General features: G+C 37.5%; 1 protein-coding gene across 2 annotated transcripts in view; it reads left to right on the top strand.

Annotated features, from left to right (window-relative positions):
• Positions 1-324: 324 nt before the first annotated feature.
• The window catches only part of LOC120471192 (sex comb on midleg-like protein 2), a 27006-nt gene continuing 3630 nt past the window's right edge, over positions 325-23700 (top strand). The window contains exons 1-14 of one of the 2 annotated variants that reach the window (XM_039660956.2): positions 325-407; positions 4920-4990; positions 5506-5574; positions 8310-8386; positions 8712-8946; positions 9988-10076; positions 10168-10411; positions 16013-16305; positions 17009-17135; positions 18978-19181; positions 20279-20440; positions 21665-21793; positions 22535-22750; positions 22944-23098. In XM_039660956.2, coding sequence (XP_039516890.2) covers positions 4960-4990; positions 5506-5574; positions 8310-8386; positions 8712-8946; positions 9988-10076; positions 10168-10411; positions 16013-16305; positions 17009-17135; positions 18978-19181; positions 20279-20440; positions 21665-21793; positions 22535-22750; positions 22944-23098 — 2031 coding nt within the window. In that variant the 5' untranslated portion in view covers positions 325-407; positions 4920-4959. Of the gene's footprint in view, positions 408-4919; positions 4991-5505; positions 5575-8309; positions 8387-8711; positions 8947-9987; positions 10077-10167; positions 10412-16012; positions 16306-17008; positions 17136-18977; positions 19182-20278; positions 20441-21664; positions 21794-22534; positions 22751-22940; positions 23099-23700 lie in introns of both variants that reach the window. The other variant, XM_039660955.2, reaches the window with a different exon arrangement.

Below are 23700 nucleotides of genomic sequence, written 5' to 3'. Positions count from 1 at the left end.
TACATTTAAGTCAATAATTGTATCCCTTAAAACTCTCATTTGATCAGCAAAATTACATATTTAACTGTTTTTGTTTGAAAAATATTCTTCATTAAAACAAAGAACATTTGATTAAACACGCCAGAAAGGCTAACTGTAGGCTAATGATTGGCTAAGTAGCCTAAAGAAATAATGATATTATTAAATAATTATAATAAGCGTAATTTAAACGAGGTTTAACATTAGATTAATAGCAAAAACTCAAAGAAAGGCTTTCATGATGTCCAGCAGAATAATCGTGTGCGTATGAGAAAGCGAGCGCGCATCGCTGGTCTGCTTCTGCGCATGCGCAGTTCGGACCTCAAACATGGCGACAGAGAGCTGTGAAAAGTGCTGAATTCGGACTACAATTCGACAAATTTGCGAAGGTTGGTCGACATTTTTACTCTTATTTTATTTTCTTCCATACGTTATGCGCTTGGTCGTTATGTTAAATGAGAAATATGAGCCTTTTTAAAGTCTATATGTGATGATTTAGGCGTTTGTTTTGCCTGATGTTCAACTCTTTCTGTGCTGGTGGCGATTATTCATGTTGTTATATCACAAGTATTTGTGGATCCGAACGGGACTGATAAAATACCATATGTTTGTTTTGTGTTTCGTCGCTATTGATCATTATGATGTTGATGATGTGTATGATCAGTGGTGTGTCGTCATCGCTGATGACGTTTCCTTTATTTCAGATGTCAATCTCAGGCGCATGTAAACACTCTCAGATAGCGATCATTCAATCTCAGATAGGCCTACATTATTTATCCCATTTTCGTGTCAGTAATGGATATATCTCCATACTTTTACAGTTCAAACAACAGATAACATTTGCAAAGTTTACGCTGACATGATGTACTAAAAAGATCCACAGAATTACCATGCTTTTACTATGGTATTATTATTTGAAGTATATAAATACGTTAAATAATACCATATCATATAACTCATCATATAAATATCTTGAAAAACGAACATGGTATAATCATGTAATACTCGGTTATAAATCAGGTTATCTTAGTATTATTTGAAAATATACATTAATTCTGTTCATTGTTTTAAATTTATGTGGTTCTGATACTAAATGTTTTCATTCTTAATAACTGTTATCTATATGATAGATGTTCATGTGAAAAAGTATTTGACAATGAGTGTATTTATTAATGATTAATTACTATACATAGCAGGGATGCTCCAATAGGAGAATTTTAGCCGATTCGATAACCGATATTTCTTTATATTTGAAAGCTAATAACCAACATATTGGCCAATGATAGTCATCAGAATTTTCTCAGCCGAAGGAAATAATCTATTATTCATCAGCTTTAATATATCAGCCTAATTTTCTTATCGGGTCGATAAGGATATATCGGCTGATATTTATTATTATTTGTTACTAGATACAATAAAATATACTTAGTAGCTATAGCACTATATGCAATAATAAAATGTTATATGTTATCCTTTTATTTATTAACTTGTTTGTAATTATAATAAATATAATTTTATTACTTTTGACATATATTTTTGCAAATGATAAAATTATTTATCCTGGTGAAAGTTCTTCTCTATTATTAGTTCTTCAAAATGTAGCATAATTATGTTTTTGTGCCAAAAATTTACCAAAAGAGATCACATAATCATTTATTATGGTTTCACTGTTGTATAACTGTGTTTTGGTAAATATATCAACTAAAACAAAACAATAAGTTAATAATACATGAAAATTGGATTTCTTTCAAACAGTGTAAGAAACTTTCAGAATCTGCATCTTGTTATTTTGTCATGACCTTGACGGCAAATGCGGAGTTACCGTGTTTATATTACAGTAAAAATAACCTGTAGCTGTGAGTTTTTTTGTGGTTAATAGATTGGTTCGTAGATTAAAAGTTTAATTTAGTAACATCACTGTAAAATGTTTATGTTATTTATGAGATAATGGTCTTCTGCAGATGTTTGTTTGTGATGTAAATTTCTCTTATTTTGTCTGTGGTAGCTCTAATGAATATTCTGTCCAGGTGGAGGTTGTTTGTTTGTGTTGAATATAACACTCATTTAGTCTCATTTTCAAAGATGGAGAGAGCTTCTGATGGAGAACAGAGAGAGAGAGAGAGCTACTGTTTCTTACTGAGGCAGGAACACATGTTGTATGATGCAAACTGCATGAAATCAAACATTGAAATGAAAGGAGTGCTGAGAGCGTGTTTGTTTTTTCTGAATTATGATAAGCTAGAGAAATTCAGACAAACCCCACCCACCACACCCAATTACACCTGTTTTAGCCAATAAGCCCCGCCCACAACATAAATAACACCTGCTTGATGCAGATGTTATTTAAGCCAAAAAGCCCCGCCCACCACACAACGGACACCAGCATCAAGGGATAAGCCCCACCCACAACACAATAAGCCCCGCCCACAAGACAACTGACACCTGCATTAGACAAATAAGCCATTTAGTATTGAGTGTGTGTGTGTGTGTGTGTGTGCTAAGATGAAAACAAAGTAAAAAACATTCCGAGATTTTACACACAGTGGTTTTTTTGTACTTCATTTACTTCATGTAGTTTTTAAAGTAGCTTGTAAATGTCTTTTTCCCCAATGAAAACAACATTGGAGATTGGCTATTTTGAGATCATTGATAAACTATTATAGTTTTTGTATTTTGAATTATTTTGTTTTATTTTGCTTTTTTAAAGTTTTAGTAATTTTGTTCTGTTTTTGTCATTATTAGTCTTTTTTTCATGTCTATATATTTTTAAGTTTATTTGAGTTGTAGATAATTTAGTACTTCAAGTTAAACTAAATGAAAATGAGAAATGTGGCCTGAAATAAAAAAAAGTTTAAGTTTTTCTATTTTATTTCAGTGTTTTATTTGAAGTAATGAAAATGTAATTTATAGTGTTATTATATTTTTGTTAATACTGTTTTCATGTGAATTTAAGTAAAATGTTTAGTCATCTTGTTGTTTTTGTCTCTTTTATTTGTCTTTATTAAAGGTTATTTTAAACTTTAAAGGTTATTTTAGTATTATTAATATACTATTATTATTATTATATTTTTTATGAATATTTTTTATTTAATTGCATTTTTTTATATTTAGTTTTAATGTGAATTTAAGTAACATTTTTAGTCATCTTGTGTTTGTCACTTATTCGTTTTTTAATATCTGTCTATATAGTTTTTGTTTAGTTTTAGTTATTTTACTTTTTATATATATTATTTATTTGAAGTAATGAAAAGGTAATTTTAATATGATACTATTATACATTTTTATATTTCATACAGCAATTTTTATATGTAGTTTTCATGTGAATAAGTAAAATTTATAGTCAATTTTTTCACTTTAATTTTATTTATTTTAGTACTTCAACTAAACGAAAATTAGAAATGCTGCCTTGCAGCTACCTGTAATAAAATAAGTTTAATTTTTTTTTTTTATAAATGTTTGATTTTATTTCAGTTAGTTTTTTTTTTTTTTTTTGTTGATTTGAGTTTTTTTTTTTTAATGGTTTTAGTTTTAGTTTAGGACTGACTGCGACTGAACACAGTGATTATTCTGTGGGCCGAGACTCAGGAGTGAAACGCCTCACGGCATCAGTGAAGAGTCTCAGTGAACGAGAGCGGTTATGACGGCAGAAAGAGCAAATGAACGACAGAACGAGAAGCTCACATGAGACCAAAGCGGAATGAACTCTTAATTGCTTGACATAAATAAGGAACTCATTTGTTCTGTCTATAATTGTCTGCCGGCATGTGGATTCAATTTCTAATCTAATAAGACACTCGATTGTCATCATGTTCATGTCAGGAACGAGCCGCTGGTCTTTGCTCAATTCGGGAGATTCATTTCTTTGCTTTAGACAGGAAGAGTGTGTTTGTGTGCAGTGGGAAGTTTCGCTCTTGAACAAGACGGCATTCAGCAGAGTGTGTGTGTGTGTGTGTTTCATGTCTTATTCCAGAGTAGCGTGACACTCACACACATGAAACTGAGAATCTGCAAGATCTTAATCTTTTACCTGTTAAAAAGAGGAACATAAAAAATGGCCAAGTTTCGCTAATTATGCATTTTTACTGAAGCTACTAAAGCTACAGTTGTGGCCAAAAGTGACGTCTGAAGTGAATTTTTGTTTTTAATGAACCTAAAAGTTCGATTAAACCATCAAAATGTCAAAGTGTCAGTCTTCAGTGTTAAAGGATCCTTCAGGAATCAGTCTAATATGGAAACAGAGCAGCGTTTATTTGAAATATATATTATTTTGTAATCTTTATTGTCACTTTTGATCAGTTTAATGCGACCTTGCTCAATAAAAGTATTGATTTTTTTACATATTTTTTAATCTTACCAAATGTTTGAATGGCTGTTTATAATGGTTTCTACCTAAATGTGAAGGCATATTTCAACATTGATAATAATCATAAATGTTTCTTGAGCATCAGATCCTCATATTAGAGTGATTTGTGAAGGATAGTGTGACACTGAAGACTGGAGTAATGATGCTGAAAATCACAGGAATAAATTACACTTTACTATATAATCACATGGAAAACAGCTTATTTACATTAGAATAATATTTCACAATTTTACTGTGTTTTTGATTGAATAAATGCAGCCTTGGTGACCAAATATTTATCAAATGTGTGTTAATTTGGCAGTATTAATGATTTTTTTTAAAATGCTTCATCATGACCCATTTATAAATTGCAATATAAATTAAAAAAATCCTAATATTGGAGAAATTCAATCTTTAAACTCTGTGCATTATTTGTGAATTCAACTAGGCTACTGTTTGAAATGCATCTCATGATTTTGAACTATTCTTAACTTCACGCCACAAGTAGCACAAAAATGTCCATTTGACGAACCTGCGTGTGTTTGTGTGTGTCTCTCAGGTCGAGCGCTCGGATCTCTTCGGGAACCTCACCAGAGTTAATGGTCAACATGGGCCGGACGCTACTGAAAGGTAAAACACACACATATTTATTTGCTTGGTTAGTGTCGCTGTGGTTATTTCGCTGTTGTCGGCTGTGAGGACCTTTGAAATAACTGCAATCATGTGGCGAAGGGATATGGAGCTGTAATGCGGTCAAGACCTGGAACTACTTTAGCCGTGCGTATCCCTAAGAATAATTGCAATGCACACCTTAAAATGTTCGTCAGCCAATCAGATCCAAGCATTCAACAGCCATGTATAAGTAAGGGTTAATGCCTGACGAGGTGTCCATTAATACCTAAATAAATGGACAAATCTAAGGGCATAACCCACTTATAACATGGTCACTTTCCAAACACATTTTTAAAACATTAATTTATATTTTAATTAGTTTTACAATTGAAAATCTAAAGTTTTTACAAACAATAACTTGGTTTCCCTGGTTACTTACCTTATCGCTTACTTAACAAATGAGACAATACTTAATTTTCAAGAAGATTATAATCAGAAATGTTCTACATGAGATTGGTGTCGTTCCTCTGCAGATCATAAAGACAGTAAGAAGGATAAAGCGGGCAGGAGCATGTCTCTCACAGGTCCTGGACCAGTCAAAGGTAACCGCACACACACAATTTACCCATTCGTTCCAGCTTGTGTCCACTTTTATGCCCTGAAACGCTTGTCTTTTGGGGTTGACGGCTTATAAAAACGTAGTTCTGGGTTGTTTAGCTTGTTTGCTGCACACACTGTCACACACACAGCTTTTAGACTTTGTTTAGTTTTTTGTTGAAAGTGATAAATGATGAGGAGGAAGCTTCACGCAATGCAAAGTCAATGGAGACGGTGTGTGGGTGTGGCCTAAATGCACTCTCTATAGAGAGTATAAGTCCCACCCCTCCGCTTCCAGCTCATGGGACCTTATTTCGGATAAAAAAATATGTATGGTGGTCAATGGCGAGAGACAACTTATCTTTTTATTCCGTCTGAACTGTGCCCTGAATTACACATATGATGTTTGTCAATTTAAAAGATAATTCTGAAAGTCAAGAAAGTCGCAGTTTGTCTTAAAACAGAAGAGTAACATTTAGTTTTATGTGAAAATCGCTCAATGAACTACATCTCCCGGGAAGCGAAACAACGAACGAGATCCGCTGCTCATGTGCGCAGAGTCTGGTACAAAACACACAAATATAACGTAAGACTATAAAAACAACGGCAGACGTTAGCTTCAGTAAAGTTAGCTTCAGTAAAATAAAGTTAGCTTCAGTAAAGTAAAGTTAGCTTCAGTAAAGTTAACATCAGTAAAGTTAGCTTCAGTAAAGTGAGCATCAGTAAAGTTAGCTTCAGTAAAGTTAGCTTCAGTAAAGTTGGCTTCAGTAAAGTTAGCATCAGTAAAGTTAACATCAGTAAAGTTAGCTTCAGTAAAGTGAGCATCAGTAAAGTTAGCTTCAGTAAAGTTAGCTTCAGTAAAGTTGGCTTCAGTAAAGTTAGCTTCAGTAAAGTTAGCTTCAGTAAAGTGAGCATCAGTAAAGTTAGCTTCAGTAAAGTTAGCTTCAGTAAAGTTAGCTTCAGTAAAGTTAGCTTCAGCAAAGTTAACATCAGTAAAGTTAGCTTCAGAAAGGAAAGTTAGCATCAGTAAAATTAGCTTCAGTAAAGTTAGCATCAGTAAAGTTAGATTCAGTAAAGTTAACATCAGTAAAGTTAGCTTCAGTAAAGTTAACATCAGTAAAGTTAGCATCAGTCAAGTTAGCATCAGTAAAGTTAACATCAGTAAAGTTAGCTTCAGTAAAGTTAACATCAGTAAAGTTAACATCAGTAAAGTTAGCTTCAGTAAAGTTAGCTTCAGTAAAGTTAACATCAGTAAAGTTAGCATCAGTAAAGTTAGCTTCAGTAAAGTTAACATCAGTAAAGTTAGCATCAGTAGAGTTAACATCAGTAGAGTTAGCATCAGTAAAGTTAGCTTCAGTAAAGTTAGCATCAGTAAAGTTAGCTTCAGTAAAGTTAACATCAGTAAAGTTAGCATCAGTAAAGTTAGCATCAGTAAAGTTAGCTTCAGTAAAGTTAACATCAGTAAAGTTAGCATCAGTAAAGTTAGCATCAGTAAAGTTAGCTTCAGTAAAGTTAACACCAGTAAAGTTAGCTTCAGTAAAGTTAGCATCAGTAAAGTTAGCTTCAGTAAAGTTAGCTTCAATAAAGTTAGCATCAGTAAAGTTAGCTTCAGTAAAGTTAACATCAGTAAAGTTAACATCAGTAAAGTTAGCTTCAGTAAAGTTAACATCATCAAAGTTGGCTTCAGTAAAGTTAGCTTCAGTAAAGTTAACATCAGTAAAGTTAGATTCAGTAAAGTTAACATCAGTAAAGTTAGCATCAGTAAAGTTAGCATCAGTAAAGTTAGCTTCAGTAAAGTTAACATCAGTAAAGTTAGCATCAGTAAAGTTAGCTTCAGTAAAGTTAACATCAGTAAAGTTAGCATCAGTAAAGTTAGCTTCAGTAAAGTTAACATCAGTAAAGTTGGCTTCAGTAAAGTTAACATCAGTAAAGTTAGATTCAGTAAAGTTAACATCAGTAAAGTTAGCATCAGTAAAGTTAGCTTCAGTAAAGTTAACATCAGTAAAGTTAGCATCAGTAAAGTTAGCATCAGTAAAGTTAGCATCAGTAAAGTTAGCTTCAGTAAAGTTAACATCAGTAAAGTTAGCTTCAGTAAAGTTAGCATCAGTAAAGTTAGCTTCAGTAAAGTTAGCATCAGTAAAGTTAGCTTCAGTAAAGTTAACATCAGTAAAGTTAGCATCAGTAAAGTTAGCTTCAGTAAAGTTAACATCAGTAAAGTTAGCATCAGTAAAGTTAGCTTCAGTAAAGTTAACATCAGTAAAGTTAGCATCAGTAAAGTTAGCTTCAGTAAAGTTAACATCAGTAAAGTTAGCATCAGTAAAGTTAGCATCAGTAAAGTTAGCTTCAGTAAAGTTAACATCAGTAAAGTTAGCTTCAGTAAAGTTAGCATCAGTAAAGTTAGCTTCAGTAAAGTTAGCATCAGTAAAGTTAGCTTCAGTAAAGTTAACATCAGTAAAGTTAGCATCAGTAAAGTTAGCTTCAGTAAAGTTAACATCAGTAAAGTTAGCATCAGTAAAGTTAGCTTCAGTAAAGTTAACATCAGTAAAGTTAGCATCAGTAAAGTTAGCTTCAGTAAAGTTAACATCAGTATAGTTAAACCAGATCAAAAAATTAGTTGTCTCTCACCATTGACTACCATGTAATAATTTTCTGGAATAAGGTCTCATGGTGGTCGACTGGAAGGGGAGGGGCTTAGGCTCTCTATTAGGTGATGATGATGGTGTGTGTTTCTCTGCTGCAGTGACCGAGTCCTTCTCGTGGGAGGAGTATTTAAAGGAGACGTCATCAGTTCCCGCCCCCTCCAGCTGCTTCAGACAGGTCAGAGTGACATCACTGGCCCTTTTAAAGACACGTTTCTGTTCGTTCTGTACATAGAAATCACATTAATTTTCGTCTGATATTAATGTTGAGTGTGTTGATTATCCAGACACTGTTTTTTTAGATGTTTCCAACATGATGCTCAACTAAAAAACACATATGCACACCTTTTTTAAAAGAATTTTTAAATATATTGTGTTTCAAAAATGCGATTTTTTTTTTTTTTTTTTTTTTTTTGGGGGGGGGGTCAATGACTTCATAAATGTCAGGTTAATTAAAATCCAAACCTCTCTTTCGGATGTTAACGTTGAGATTGTGTTCCCAGTCTCCGTTTCCTCCCTCAAACGACTTCAAGGCGGGGATGAAGCTGGAGGCCCGGGACCCTCGTAACTCCACCTCCACCTGCATCGCCACGGTGATGGGCCTGATGGGCGTGAGGCTCCGCCTACGTCTGGACGGCAGCGACAACACCAACGACTTCTGGCGATTGGTCGACTCCGCCGACATCCAGCCAATCGGAACCTGCGAGAAGAACGGAGACATGCTGCAACCGCCACTGGGTACGGCTGATGTCACTTCCCGGATCACAGTAGAGTTAATATTTAACATGAGATCAACAAATGGGCAAATATAACTGCTGATTTGACCACGTGTTTTTGGAGGGACAGTCCGTCTCATGTCATTACCAAAGCTTAATAACTTTACAGTGTTGTTTGAGTATCATTACTATACTATCTTAGTATTTATTCATATTTTAAACTTGTTTGTGCTATATTTTACGTTTGAGTTAAAGTTTTAGTTATTCGTTTTTTTTTTATTATGTCTATGTAGTTTTTATAACTTTATTTTATTTCTTTAGTAATTTTATTACTTTAGTAACAAAATACTAAATAAATTTAGTATAATTTATTTATTTAGTAAAATTTATATAAAATATAAAATAAAAATTTTATATTGAAAACAAATATAAAAAGGCAAATATAAAAAATATATAAATTTTTTTAAAAATTTGTTTAAAATTTTCGCTTAATTTCTGTTAACGCTTTTATTTCAATTAATTTCGAATATTTTTTAGAAAATTGTGTAGTAGTAATTTAATCACTGTGTAGATACAAGCTCACACATCATCACTGATCTACTGACATAATTCACACATCACGAATGCCAATTTGACGTGCATATAAGTTTAATAAAAAACACAACCGTTGTTGTTCTCACACTGCAATGTTATAAGATATAAAGGGACGCTCTTTAATTACAGCTTAATTAATTTAAATAATTACACTGTTGACCTTCCCGTACACCTCACCTGTCCCTAACGAGATATAAAGTACAACTTTAGTTATGAATAAAAATGAGAAATTTTGCCTTCACAGCTAACTCAAATAAAAAGTTTTTTTAAATTTATAGTATATTTAATTGTATTACTTCAACCACAAATTAGCTAACTGAAGCAAAAGTGTTTTTAATATTCTATTTTAATTCTGTTAATGCTTATTGTATTTGAATTAACGTTAAGGTTTTTTCATATTTTTAGTTTTAGGCGTGGTTATTTTAATTACATGAATGCGATAATAATTCCGTTTCTCTTATTTCCTCAGGCTTCAGGATGAACGCCTCGTCATGGCCCATGTTTCTCCTGAGGACCCTTAACGGAGCCGAAATGGCCCCTGCCACAGCGTTTAAAAAGGTGCCGGACCTCTTTCACAGGGATGTTGGTGTTACATCATGCAATCACATTAAAAGGTTTTGATGACACCGGTCTTCTGTAATTCCATCAGGAGCCCCTGCGGCCGCCCCAGAACGGCTTCAAGCCCGGGATGAAACTGGAGGCGGTGGACAAGAAGAACCCGTACCTGATCTGTCCCGCCACCATCGGCGAGGTGAAGGGCGAGGAGATCTTCGTGATGTTCGACGGCTGGAGGGGGGCGTTCGATTACTGGTGCCGATACGACTCCAGGGACATCTTCCCCGTGGGCTGGTGCTCCGCCACTAAACACGGGCTACAGCCGCCCGGCAACAGCAGTGAGTGACCGATGATGACCTCATTAATCAGACTAATGACTCGTTTTTGAGGTTACATATCACACATGAACTTTACAACATAGGTAAAAACACATTGCACAAAAGTATTAGGCCTATAGTCCAAACAAAGTCTGAACGTAACTCTTGTTGAAGATGGAGCTGTGTGGTTGTAGTGTGCAGTGTGGACAAGTGATCACATGAAATCGCAAACTGAATTGATTGAATTTCAATTGTGTGTTATAAAGTCAGAATTGAGTGATAAAGTCAAAATTGTGTTTTATAAAGTTAGAATAGCGAGATCTAAAGTCAGAGTAGCGAGATCTAAAGTCAGAGTAGCGAGATGTAAAGTCAGAGTAGCGAGATGTAAAGTCAGAGTAGCGAGATGTAAAGTCAGAGTAGCGAGATGTAAAGTCAGAGTAGCGAGATCTAAAGTCAGAATAAAGTCAGAGTAGCGAGATATAAAGTCAGAGTGGCGTGACCTAAGTCAGAGTAGCGTGATGTAAAGTCAGAGTAGCGAGATATAAAGTCAGAGTAGCGTGATGTAAAGTCAGAGTAGCGAGATATAAAGTCAGAGTAGCGTGATCTAAAGTCAGAGTAGCGTGATCTAAAGTCAGAGTAGCGAGATGTAAAGTCAGAGTAGCGAGATATAAAGTCAGAGTAGCGTGATCTAAAGTCAGAGTAGCGTGATGTAAAGTCAGAGTAGCGAGATATAAAGTCAGAGTAGCGTGATATAAAGTCAGAGTAGCGTGATGTAAAGTCAGAGTAGTGTGATGTAAAGTCAGAGTAGCGTGATCTAAAGTCAGAGTAGCATGATGTAAAGTCAGAGTAGCGTGATCTAAAGTCAGAGTAGCGTGATCTAAAGTCAGAGTAGCGTGATGTAAAGTCAGAGTAGCGTGATGTAAAGTCAGAGTAGCGTGATATAAAGTCAGAGTAGCGTGATGTAAAGTCAGAGTAGCGTGATGTAAAGTCAGAGTAGCGTGATATAAAGTCAGAGTAGCGTGATGTAAAGTCAGAGTAGCGTGATCTAAAGTCAGAGTAGCGTGATGTAAAGTCAGAGTAGCGTGATCTAAAGTCAGAGTAGCGTGATGTAAAGTCAGAGTAGCGTGATCTAAAGTCAGAGTAGCGTGATGTAAAGTCAGAGTAGTGTGATGTAAAGTCAGAGTAGCGAGATGTAAAGTCAGAGTAGCGAGATGTAAAGTCAGAGTAGTGTGATGTAAAGTCAGAGTAGCGAGATGTAAAGTCAGAGTAGCGTGATGTAAAGTCAGAGTAGTGTGATGTAAAGTCAGAGTAGCGAGATATAAAGTCAGAGTAGCGAGATGTAAAGTCAGAGTAGCGTGATGTAAAGTCAGAGTAGCGAGATACAATTAGTGTTACATTAATTTACAGAAATCAGCTGCGTGGATAAAAATGATTGGATTTTCAGGTGAGAGTCTCAGGTAACGTACATCCTGAGGTAAAGTGTTCAGACTGCAGACTCAGCAACGATTGCATTTAATTGTAAAGTACAATCATAACATAGTACAGACATTATCTATAATGTCTTAAACATAATATTGCTGGACATAAACTGAGAAAGCGCGCATTCGGTCGGTGTGAGATACCTCGAGTCGTCCTAGACGCGATGTTGCGCTTCTCGTCCGGTGTGCGACCTCCTTTATTCTGCGTATGAATTATTTAAATTAGGAATATTGTGACGTGTTCGTTAAAGACTACAATCGAGGCGTTTCAGGACTTTAGGAACACTGCACACTATAAAATAAAGACAAAAAGATCTCATGATGACCTGTAAACGGTGTGTGTGAACACCAGGGGGCGCAACAGTCCTCTCATACTGCTCATGAGATCACATGACCCCTGCTGTGTAACAGTTGAAGATCTTCTGACATCAGAGCACTTTTCTTTCAGTCTGAATCACAGCTGTGGTGGTATTGTGTGTGTATTTGTTTCTGTGAATTCCTCTCATGTCTGGTTTTATTTTAAAGTGTCTTTCTGCAATTTCAGCCTTTAAAACATCATAATTCAGTTCTACTCTAACAACTATTCCCATCTGTCCTAAACTCAAACCTCCTCTGGCATTTGGGATTGAAACAAAAATATGATTTCATTAATTTAAATTTAATTTAAAAAAAACAAAGAACAAACATATATTATTTCAGCTAACAAGAACCATTTTTAATATACATATTTAGTTAACAATAACAACATTGGTCAGCCTAACTGTCAATCATTCTCGTTGTCATGACAACCCACACAGTTCACTCTATGCTACCTGCTCTCACACTGACTTCTAATGATTTAATTAGGACTAACTAGGAGGGATTAATTATGATAATTGCGGTTGCTTTATAGTAAAGTATTTAGGATAGTTTTGCGAGACTGACTGCATTTGACAAACTTGTATGTATAGTATATATATAGTACATGATTTGAGCTTGCCAACTGTAACGTCACTTTTGCTACTGAAGTTTAATATTCTCATACTCACGAGAATGGATCGCAAAAGTAATGACTGATAAAGCCCATACTGAAGTCATGAATTAGCTGGGATTTAAGCCAGATCTCGTGTTTTGAACGGAGTCAGTATGAGTTATAGTTGATGATATACGTGTTTCCATTAATGTTCATGTTCGGCCGCAGCTGGAATTAATTCTGAGTTTGCGCTTTGCAGAAAATTTTCCCAAATTATACAAAACTCAGTGCCGGATCTCCTGTTGCAGTGTTTATAATTCTGCGCTGCATGTTGTGATGCAAATTACAGACATTTGTTTAAAGGATTTATTTTGGATCTGGATAATGTGGAATGACCTGCTCTGTTTATTTTGTTGTAGCCCATCCAAGTAATTATGTGTAAATGAGATAATTAGCGAGCGATCCGTGCGGGTCAGGAGGGAAACTGAGAGTTTCTGTGAAAATAAACAAATCACACACTTAGAAACACACTGAGAAAAGATGGAGATTTAGCAGAGAAACGGGACAGGCGGAGAGGAAAGTGGTAAGAGTGTTTAAAGAAAAGAGTTATTCCCATTGCAAATCAAGTTTGCTGGCGAAATTTAATTAATTGGCAGTGTTTAATAAAATTGTTTAAATTTAGACTTTTTATTTTTCCGACTGTGGTATCGATTTAGTATCGATACCGAGGTTTAGGTTCTGGTATCGTACCGAAGCCAAAATTGTGGTATCGAACCATCCCTATATATACACTGATTGGCTTCATCACTGTCTCCTCTCCACCAGTAAGCTGGTGGCACAAAATGGCTGCCGTCGCATCATCCAGGTGGAGCTGCACATTGGTGATTCCCCCTTCTATGTAAAGCGCTTTGAGTGCCGAGAAAAGCGCTATATAAATGTAATTAATTTTTTTAATAAATTTTTTTTGCAAACAGCAAAAATTCTGTCCAATAAACCTGATTTGCAATGGGGGTTGAATAATTTTGATGTAGGGCTGTCAGTTAAACGCGTTATTAATGGCGTTAACGCAAACCAATTTTAATGGCGTCGATTTTTTTTTAATCGCGCGATTAACGGTCTTTTTGGCCTAGAAAACTTTGTAGTTTTCTTTCACATGCTTTTGCAACAGGACGCCCATTCATTATGAAACCCATTCGCACAAGGACGTTTTGTTGCTTCGTCGACCAAAGCGCAAGCGGATCTAGCTAGACCGTAAACAAAACAACAGGCACGCCCCACACACTTGTTTGGGCTTGCGAGCCGGCCAAATTGAATTGAATTGAATGCCTTTATTGTCATTGTACTTTACAATACAACGAAATTAGGAGCGCTCTCCACTGGGTGTAGGGTTGGGTATCGAGAATCGAGTATCGATTGGAATCGGGACTAACTTTTTGTTTTTCCCGGAATCGTTCAAAAGTTAAAATTTCGATTCCTAGTTTCCATATTCACAGAACAACACCAACGAAGAAGCGTCTACCGGAAGTGTTGGCATAATAGTGTTGGCAAGTCAAACATGAGTAGCTTACGTCGGCGGTCCAAAGTGTGGCTTCACTTTTCTAAAAATAACGAAATCTCGGCAAAATGCAAAATTTGTGACAAAAGGAGTATTTGTGACAGAAGGAGTATTTCCTTCAGAAAGAATTATTTCCTTCCGAAAGACCGTTGGTTAGCAAGGTTAGCTAAACTTTTTTGACCCTGCCTCTTAGAAGAATCGGAATCGAGAATCGTTAGGAACCGGAATCGAAACAAGGAATCGGAATCAGAATCGTTCAAATTCAAACGATACCCAACCCTAACTGGGTGTGTACAATAAATACAATAAATAATCCTTACAGTACATTAAAAAAGAAATAAGAATATTATATATAAATAAAGTAGAAATAGTTGGTTAACGTTACGTTTTGAGTGGATGATGAGCGCGAGACGCCGAAATGGATGCCAATAAGATTCTGAATGGAAAGTTTACTTTTAAAAAGTTGCCAAATGGTTCCATTGACAAGATCAAAGTGAACTGTGTGTTTTGTCGTTGTGAACTGAGCTATCATCATCACAGCACGTCCAGTCTGAAATATCGCTTAATTATGGCCAAGCACACACACACACACACTCAGCTGATGCGAATTCTCCGCCCCCTCGTCAATATCAGGACCTCGTCAGTATTTTTTACCCTTTTATTGATGGACAGTGTTACATTGTGTGAGAGATTATTTGCTCCAAGTGTGAATTTGAACTGCAGTATATGCCCATGTTGTTTTCAATAAAAAAAACATTTGCACAAAGCAAGCCGATCCACTCTTCCATGTTGATAAGAGCATTAAAATAAAGGAAAAAAAAATAATGGGACAAAAAGAAATCAAGAGACATTTAGAATAGATAAAAATGTGCCATTAATCGCGAGTACCAAGACATTAATGCGATTAATCGCGATTAAATATTTTAATCGTTTCAACAGTATTGCATGGATGTCTCAGTATTTTAGCTGTGCTGTAGTGTAGGGCAGTGTGTCATGTTGAAACTCAAGCTCGTCTGTGTGTGATCTCTGCCATATGCTTCAGTACGAGTGTGTCAGATCTCTGGCGAACTCTTTAAGGGCCTTTTCCTCCCGCACACCCTCTAATTTAGTTATACTGGAGTTATTTAGGGTAAACACAGCCATGCTTAAGGCCTTTACTGTACGTGTGTTAGAGGACTGTATGTGTCCAGATGTAAGTGTGTGTGTGTTTGGTCATGAGATCATCACTTCTGAATGTTAACAGCACTTTCCACGAATAAGCTACTAAATAGGGCTCCTGTTTTTTGTGCTATTTGAACGAACGGTCGTACTTGAAGGGATAGTTCAACCAAAAATGAAAATTCTGTCATTAATTACCCTCATACGGTCAATTTATTTGATAAAATGTGTTGCATTAGCCCCGTTTCGTAATACTCAATGAAACATCAATTTTAAATGTTAAAACACCCAATAACACCCTCGTTGTATAACTGCATTACATTATAAGTAGAATATTTTAAATAATCTGCTTTAAACTTTATGGAAATTCATTGTGGAAATCCCTAGTTTTTGTAAATAATAATAACTTTGGTCTAATGTCATTTTTACACTTTTATTTTAAAATTAAAATTATTACTTTTTATTTATTTTTTTTGCAGTCACCGCTCCAAAACCGGGTCCTACACCTTCCTCGTCCTCAAACCCCAAACCGCCCCGGCGCACCATGCCGTCTCCGTACCGGCTGCCGACTCCTCTTCCTCAGCTCCCCGTGAGGAAGGGCATCAGGGGTCGGCGGCCCAAAAGCGAGACCATCGCGCTTCTGAAAGCTCTGGCCGCCTCCACCTCGGCCCAGGACACAGAAGACCCAGGAGCTGCCACGCCCCAAACCACACCCATCTCCCAGCATCCCCTGCGCCCGTACAAGAAGAGGGGACCAAAACCAGGCAGCAAGGTAGCATTAAATGAGTTCTGTGTGTACGTATTTACGAAAGGACTGTCACGTGAGTTAATGTTGTGGTAGTGGTGCAGCGGATCACGAAAGTCACGGTTCGGATCATTTTTACATTTGGCAGATGCTTTTGTCCATTGTATTACAAGGTACAAAATTTACATTCTTTTCAGTTGTTGCTTTCCCTGGGAATCGAACCCATGACCTTGACGTTGCAAGCACCAACGCTCTACTGTTTGAGCTATAGGAAAAGCTCATCATTTACGGTTTTTAAGCCACGGATCGGTTGATTTTTCGGATCAGGAAAAAAAACAAACTTAAACCTCACTTGAATACCACAATACCACACCAAAAACTACTAGCGTAACTGATAAAGTTAAAAAAAAATTATTAAAAATAAGTGAACAGTCAGTAATCAAGTACACAAATTACAGGCAGCGATGAATACCAAATAACATTTCACTTTTTTTTTAAATAGTTTTTTTTAATCGTTTTTTCGTCTCTTCTTCCGCGTTTAAAATTGTTTAAATTGGTAATACAAAACACGTCCAAATTATTAACTTACACTCTATGATCATTAAATTCAGCAGTTAATCTACTCACATGCGTGTCGAACCGTGGGGTGGCTGGTCCGTACTGGTCAACTGCGATCCATTGGTGTCATTCTGTGAAATACTGAAGTTTGTCATGCGTTTCTGTTTCTCAGAGGAAGTCCAGACTCCTTCAGAGCTCCATGTCCATATCAGCCAGCTCAGACTCCAGGGTTCCCATGACTCGCATGCCCAGCGATGGACTCTCCTCTCTGGGATCCCCGTCATCTGTGGTGTCTACTGGTATAAATACAACTTCTAATATCCCTTATGCTGCCACACAGAGGAGCATCTGACGTCTGATCTGTATATTAGATTACATATCCACATTAATCAAACTATATAACTACAATAATTATAATACATAGCCACGATGATCGGATTATGCTAAAGACTATATAACTAAAGTATATGCTGCCACACAGAGGAGCATCTGACGTCTGTTCTGTATATTAGATTACATATCCACATTAATCAAACTATATAACTACAATAATTTTACTACATAGCCACGATGATCGGATTATACTAAAGACTATATAGCTAAAGTATATGCTGCCACACAGAGAAACATCTGACGTCTGTTCTGTATAATTAGATTACATACATATCCACATTAATCAAACTATATAACTACAATAATTTTACTACATAGCCTCGATGATCGGATTATGCTAAAGACTATGTAACTAAAGTATATGCAGCCACACAGAGAAACATCTGACGTCTGATGTCTATATTTAGATTACATATCCACATTAATCAAACTATATAACTACAATAATTATAATACATAGCCTCGATGATCGGATTATGCTAAAGACTATATAACTAAAGTATATGCTGCCACACAGAAGAACATCTGATGTCTGATCTGTATAATTAGATTACATACATATCCACATTAATCAAACTATAACTACAATAATTATACTACATAGCCTCGATGATCGGATTATACTAAAGACTATATAACTAAAGTATATGCTGCCACACAGAGAAACATCTGACGTCTGATCTGTATATTTAGATTACATACATATCCACATTAATCAAACTATATAACTACAATAATTTTACTACATAGCCACAATGATCGGATTATACTAAAGACTATATAACTAAAGTATATGCTGCCACACAGAGAAACATCTGACGTCTGTTCTGTATATTTAGATTACATATCCACATTAATCAAACTATATAACTACAATAATTATACTACATAGCCACGATGATCGGATTATACTAAAGACTATATAACTAAAGTATATGCTGCCACACAGAGAAACATCTGACGTCTGATCTGTATATTTAGATTACATATCCACATTAATCAAACTATTTAACTACAACAATTATACTACATAGCCACGATGATTGGATTATACTAAATAGACTTACTAAAGTAATCAGACTACAAACCCAATGTGAGCAGAACATATTGCCATAATAATCAGATTATATAACCATAATAAGTAGGCTATATACAGTAACCAGTTTAATTAATAATCAATAATCAAAACTATATATCCACTGTGATCGGACTATATAGTCAGACTACATAACCATATTGTAAATAGATTATGTACTGGAACTGCAGTAATTAGAGTAACCACAATTGTCAGACCATACAACCATAATCAGACTATAATAACCACTATGATGATCAGACTAGATAACCTCAATAATCAGGCTATATATCCACTGTGATCAGACTAAATAATTACAGTTATCAGACTACATAGCCACAATGATCAGTTTATATTACCTAGGCTAACTGACTATATATCCACTATAATCAGATTATATAACCTAATAAGTAGACTATATACAGTAACTGCAGTAATCAGACTGTAACTATTAACAGACCGTATGATCATTTATACATTAAATTCAACATCATCATATATAGTAGCTAGTTTAGTAGCTAGCGATGTTTTGTGACATGATATATTGTTACTAACCAGAGTAACCATATGGTGTCAGCATGGTGAGGTGAGGTTAATAAAGCTTTAACCCAGTAGATCTGAATGTTTCAGTACAGTAGTGTTTACACGCGCATGTCCTGTCCGTGTCCATCAGTGTGCGTGTACGTGAAGAAGCACGGGAACTGCGGGCCGCATCTGGACCGTAAGCAGGTTCAGAGACTGCCGGATCACTTCGGGCCCGAGGCAGTGAATCTGGTTCTGCAGAAGACGGTTCAGGCCTGTCTGGATTGCGCGTACCAACCCAAAGTGCTTCTGGGATGCCTTCAGAGCCAAGGGGGCGGAGGAGAGGTGGTCAGAGGTAACCACGTGACACGTGACACTAGCCGCGTTTACATTACAGATTTGCGCAAAACTATTGCGTTATTTTCTTAGGGTACGTTTAACACCACAACGATATGCTTAAAATAGTTTTCCTTTGAGTTTTCCGAGTACGGACGTCACCGTTCGTCAAAACGATCCCACGGATCCGCGAAAACAACTAAAAACCATGTATTCTGCTGCCAGGCCAGTAGATGGCGATGAAACACTATAGACTGAACACGTAATACGCATGTGCATGACATCATCGTCTTGCACTTTGAAACCCATTTTCAAAACGTAACACTGCACGTTGCCAAGTTTCATTTTCAATTGACCCTTCGCGGGGAGTTTGATTGACAAGCGATCTGACCAATCAACATTTTTGTCTGACAAACCAGTCAGGAGAGTTAGTAGATTAACGTGGGAGGATTTGAACTTGAGAAACGGTGGACTGACGTCTTTCCGCGGCTAAAACAACATTCCTTCTGATGTTCATTCATGTTTATTTGATGCTATAAATGAACTCGGAGGAAGAGATGATCGGTTCACGAGCAGCTTTAAAGAGCCCCTATCATAGCATTTAAAAAAAGAGCTTTAAAGAGCCCATATCATAGCATTTATCATCGCATCGTGTAAATAGCCCCTAAATGTCGATAATTAGCCCTGAAATGTCGATAAATAGCCCCGAAATGACCGCATTTTCATTAATCGATATTATGCGACTAAAACTTTATTTTTTCCCTCTCTCCAAGATGTCCATGTCTTTCTTTCTTCAGTCGAAAAGAAATTAGGGTTTTTGATGAAAACGTTCCAGGATTTTCTCCATATAATGGACTTCAATGGGGTCCAAACGGTTCAAGGTCCAAAAGAGAGTTTCAGTGCAGCTTCAAAGGGCTTTAAATGACACCAGGGGCTTTTATTTTGCGGTATATGGGAGTTTTTGCGAAATTAACGTGTTTCCATTGAGCATATTTTCAATTTCCGCAATTTGAAGGGTAATGGAAAAACGCAGCTACAGATATAGAGAATATCTCTGACTGGATGGACTTGTTCATGCTCCCAGTCATGACGTACTGTTTGTGTGTGTGTGTCTAGTCCGGACAGATGGTGGGACGCGGTTGGTGAAGCTGCCGCCAGCGTCCAGCGCCGGGTGTGTGTTACGCTTCCTGGAACTGGTGTGTCGACATCTGCAGTGTGATAATCTGTTCAGCAGTCAACCGTTCAGTCCACACCGCAACTATGAGCGCGCCAAATCAGGTACACACACCACCTCTGTCTCCTTGTCACGCTGTATATGCAACTTTTACACTCCATAAAGCCATGTTTGCTGAAACATGCTGAGTTCACACACTTCTCTCTCTACGGCGTTATTTTAGTTAGAAAGTGTTTTTGTTTTGCTCTGTGTGATACTGTATGTTGCCAAGTTTCATTTTCAATTGACCCTTCGCGGGGAGTTTGATTGACAAGCGATCTGACCAATCAACATTTTTGTCCGACAAACCAGTCAGGAGAGTTAGTAGATTAACGTGGGAGGATTTGAACTTGAGAAACGGTGGACTGACGTCTTTCCGCGGCTGAAACTACGTTCATTCATGTTTATTTGATGCTATAAATGAACTCGGAGCAGAGAATGTCTAATTGAAGAGAATTGGCACTGTCTGGTTACTTCCGGGTTGTGGACTGGCTGCAGTAACGCGTCTCTGTCCATGAGGGGGCGCTCGAGTGCAGAATGAATGGGAGTCAATGGGGTTTCACCCCAGAAATCCACTTTTCTCAGGATGTAATTTTTTGTCAAGTAATTTGAAAGTTGCATTCAAAAGGGAGAGCTAAGAAAATACACTGCATTTTTAACTTCACTTATCTGTTCTAAAAATCTGTTCAAAAATGTGATGATGTCACACAATAGCAGAATGCTAGCGTGTTTCCGGTCAACAATGGCCTAACCTGTAAGAAATCAAAAGGACATAAGTACTCGTTTATTCGACTTTTGGCCTATAATCTACAGTATATTGAACTTGCGGAATCAACAATAACATCTATTTTGATTTAACGACAAGCAGGTGAAAGAGACACTTTTAGCCGTTTAGCCCCATAGACTCCCATTCATTCTGCTCTCGCCCGTGATCACCCCCAGTGGAATTCTAATGGAACTGCAGCCAAGATGACACACAACGGGGCTAATAGGAAGTGCCAAGGCTCTCCGTAATAAACGGGCTCTGCTCGGAGGAAGAGACGATCGGTTCACGAGCGGCTTTTACTGAGCGATCTGTCTGTAGGGCCTTATGATTTCCGCGATCACGTAATCGCAGACGGAATTGCGCAATCTAGTGTTAACGTGGAATTTCGTGGAATTTTACACATTTGGTTTGAAATTCTGTTTTTGTGTGGGAGGAGAACGCATGTCCGGTGAAAATGCTGACCGGGGGAAGCAAATCTGTGTGCAGTTGGTCATGTTGTGTGTGTGTGTGTGTGAACGTACAGTGAAGGAGGAGCTTCTGTCGGACGGGCCGTCTCTGATCAGGGCGGTGAAGAGGATCTCCAGAGAGTCTCCACCGTACTGCGCTCCTCTCTCCCCGAAACTTCTTCACACAGACACACACCCCTCGGAAGGTACACCACTTAACACACACACACTAACAAAAACAAAATTGCAAGAATACATACAGAAATTTTTACAAAAAACACATTGACAAAAAAACAACAACAAAAAAAACAGACAAAAAAGGTAAAGACCTTATAATGTGTAATATATGTGCTTTGGGCGTGTGGAGTGTGTTTAAGGAGAACTCCGGCGCAAAATGAACCTTTGGTCTAATAACACATTGGTAGCTAGTCGACCGTTCTCTGAGATTTGTTTTCATGATCATCGAATGTAAAGAGTTTTATCTCTATAAAAAAACTGTTTCGATTATAACGCTAGTATATGGGGGCATATAATAAGTAAACAGAAATCGCTAGTTTACACCACTAACAAGGCTCAAAATATCCCCACACTATCACAGTAACATAATGAGGGTCCACACATGCAAAACGAAGCATTGAGAACTTTGTAAGTGTACAGACCGTTTAATAAGAAGATATTTTATAAAGACAGTTCACATCGTGTATACAAACAGGAGCCATCTTGGGAAAACAGTCCCGACTAATCAAACCACGAACGCTGTGCTAACTAAGTGAGCTGAACTGGATGAACGGTGTTCGTGGTTCGACTTATCGTTTGGTTTGCGCCGGAGTTGATTGATTGCTATTTTAATTCGGTGAAAGCTCTGTATTCAATAGTTTATTGAAAACTGAATTTCTATTGATTTATGAGGAGTATGCGTGTGTGTGTGTGTGTGTGTGTGTGTGCAGCCGAGACTCATCCTCCAGAGGAGAACGGGTTAATGAAGGAGCAGCGCTTCATGGACTCCGCCTCCAACTCCATGACGCCCCGCCCACAAACCCTGAGAAGCACCTCCGAATACCAACCGGCACCCAGCAGCCCGTATTACCATGGCAACAGGCCCCCTCTACGGCGACAGGCCTCCAACCCGCCCCCCCCCACACACACACACAGGCGCGTGGAGGGTGAGCGTTTCTGTGTGTGAATCTTCTGATCCGGGGTTTGCTAGAGGATGGTTATGAGTAGATGAAACGCAAATAATTAATTTTAAAATAAGTACTTTTGTGGTATGTCATGCGACGCCGTTAGCGAATGAACTAGCGCTGCTCTCGCGGAGCACACACTGCTGATCACGCGCGTGTTCCCTGTCTCCAGCAGCGAGCTCGACCACGGGCCCCGAGGCGGCGGAGCGAGACCTTCCCAGAACCCCCGGCAGGAGCCCGTCCTCCTGGTCCATAGAGGAAGTGATGCAGTTTGTGTGTGACGCGGACCCCACGGCCCTCGCCCCGCACGCCGAGCTCTTCAGAAAACACGTCAGTGAATCACACACACACACACACACTTTACATCTGACTCTAAATCAGTCACACAGGAGGAGGAGGAGGAGGAGAGCGGGAACATGAATCATCTGTGTTTAGACTTCACCGGCAAGACACACACACACACACACACACACACAGAATCATCTCTCTTCTTGCTCAGACAGAAACTGAGAGACACATACAGACAGAGACAGAAAATACACACACACACACACACATACATTTACAGAGACACGCATACAGACATAAAGACAGGCACAGAGACACACACACACACCCCATCTGGACAGACTCACCGCTGTGAGAGACGTAACAGCGCTACTAAATCAGCTGATCTGAGAACGCTGGAGTTATGCGTGCCGTATGCTTTCTCCAATATTCTCTTCCACACAGTGTGTGTGTGTGTGTGTGTGTGTGTGTGTGTTATAAACAGAGTTGGGGAAAGTTACTCTTAAAGTAATGCGTTGCAATATTGTGTTACTTGTGACTTTTTATGCGTTACATTACTTTTGCGTTTTTGCTTGTCTGTTTGTTTTTTAATAACCACGAATAATGTCTATTTCTGGCAAATGTTACGGCCCTCACACACCTCA

This window comes from Pimephales promelas, chromosome 20 (genome assembly GCF_988280905.1).
Source record: "Pimephales promelas chromosome 20, fPimPro1.hap1.1, whole genome shotgun sequence".
Lineage (NCBI taxonomy): Eukaryota > Metazoa > Chordata > Actinopteri > Cypriniformes > Leuciscidae > Pimephales > Pimephales promelas.
The sequence above is the reverse complement of the archived record's forward strand: the minus strand, read 5'-3'. Positions and strand labels throughout refer to the sequence as shown.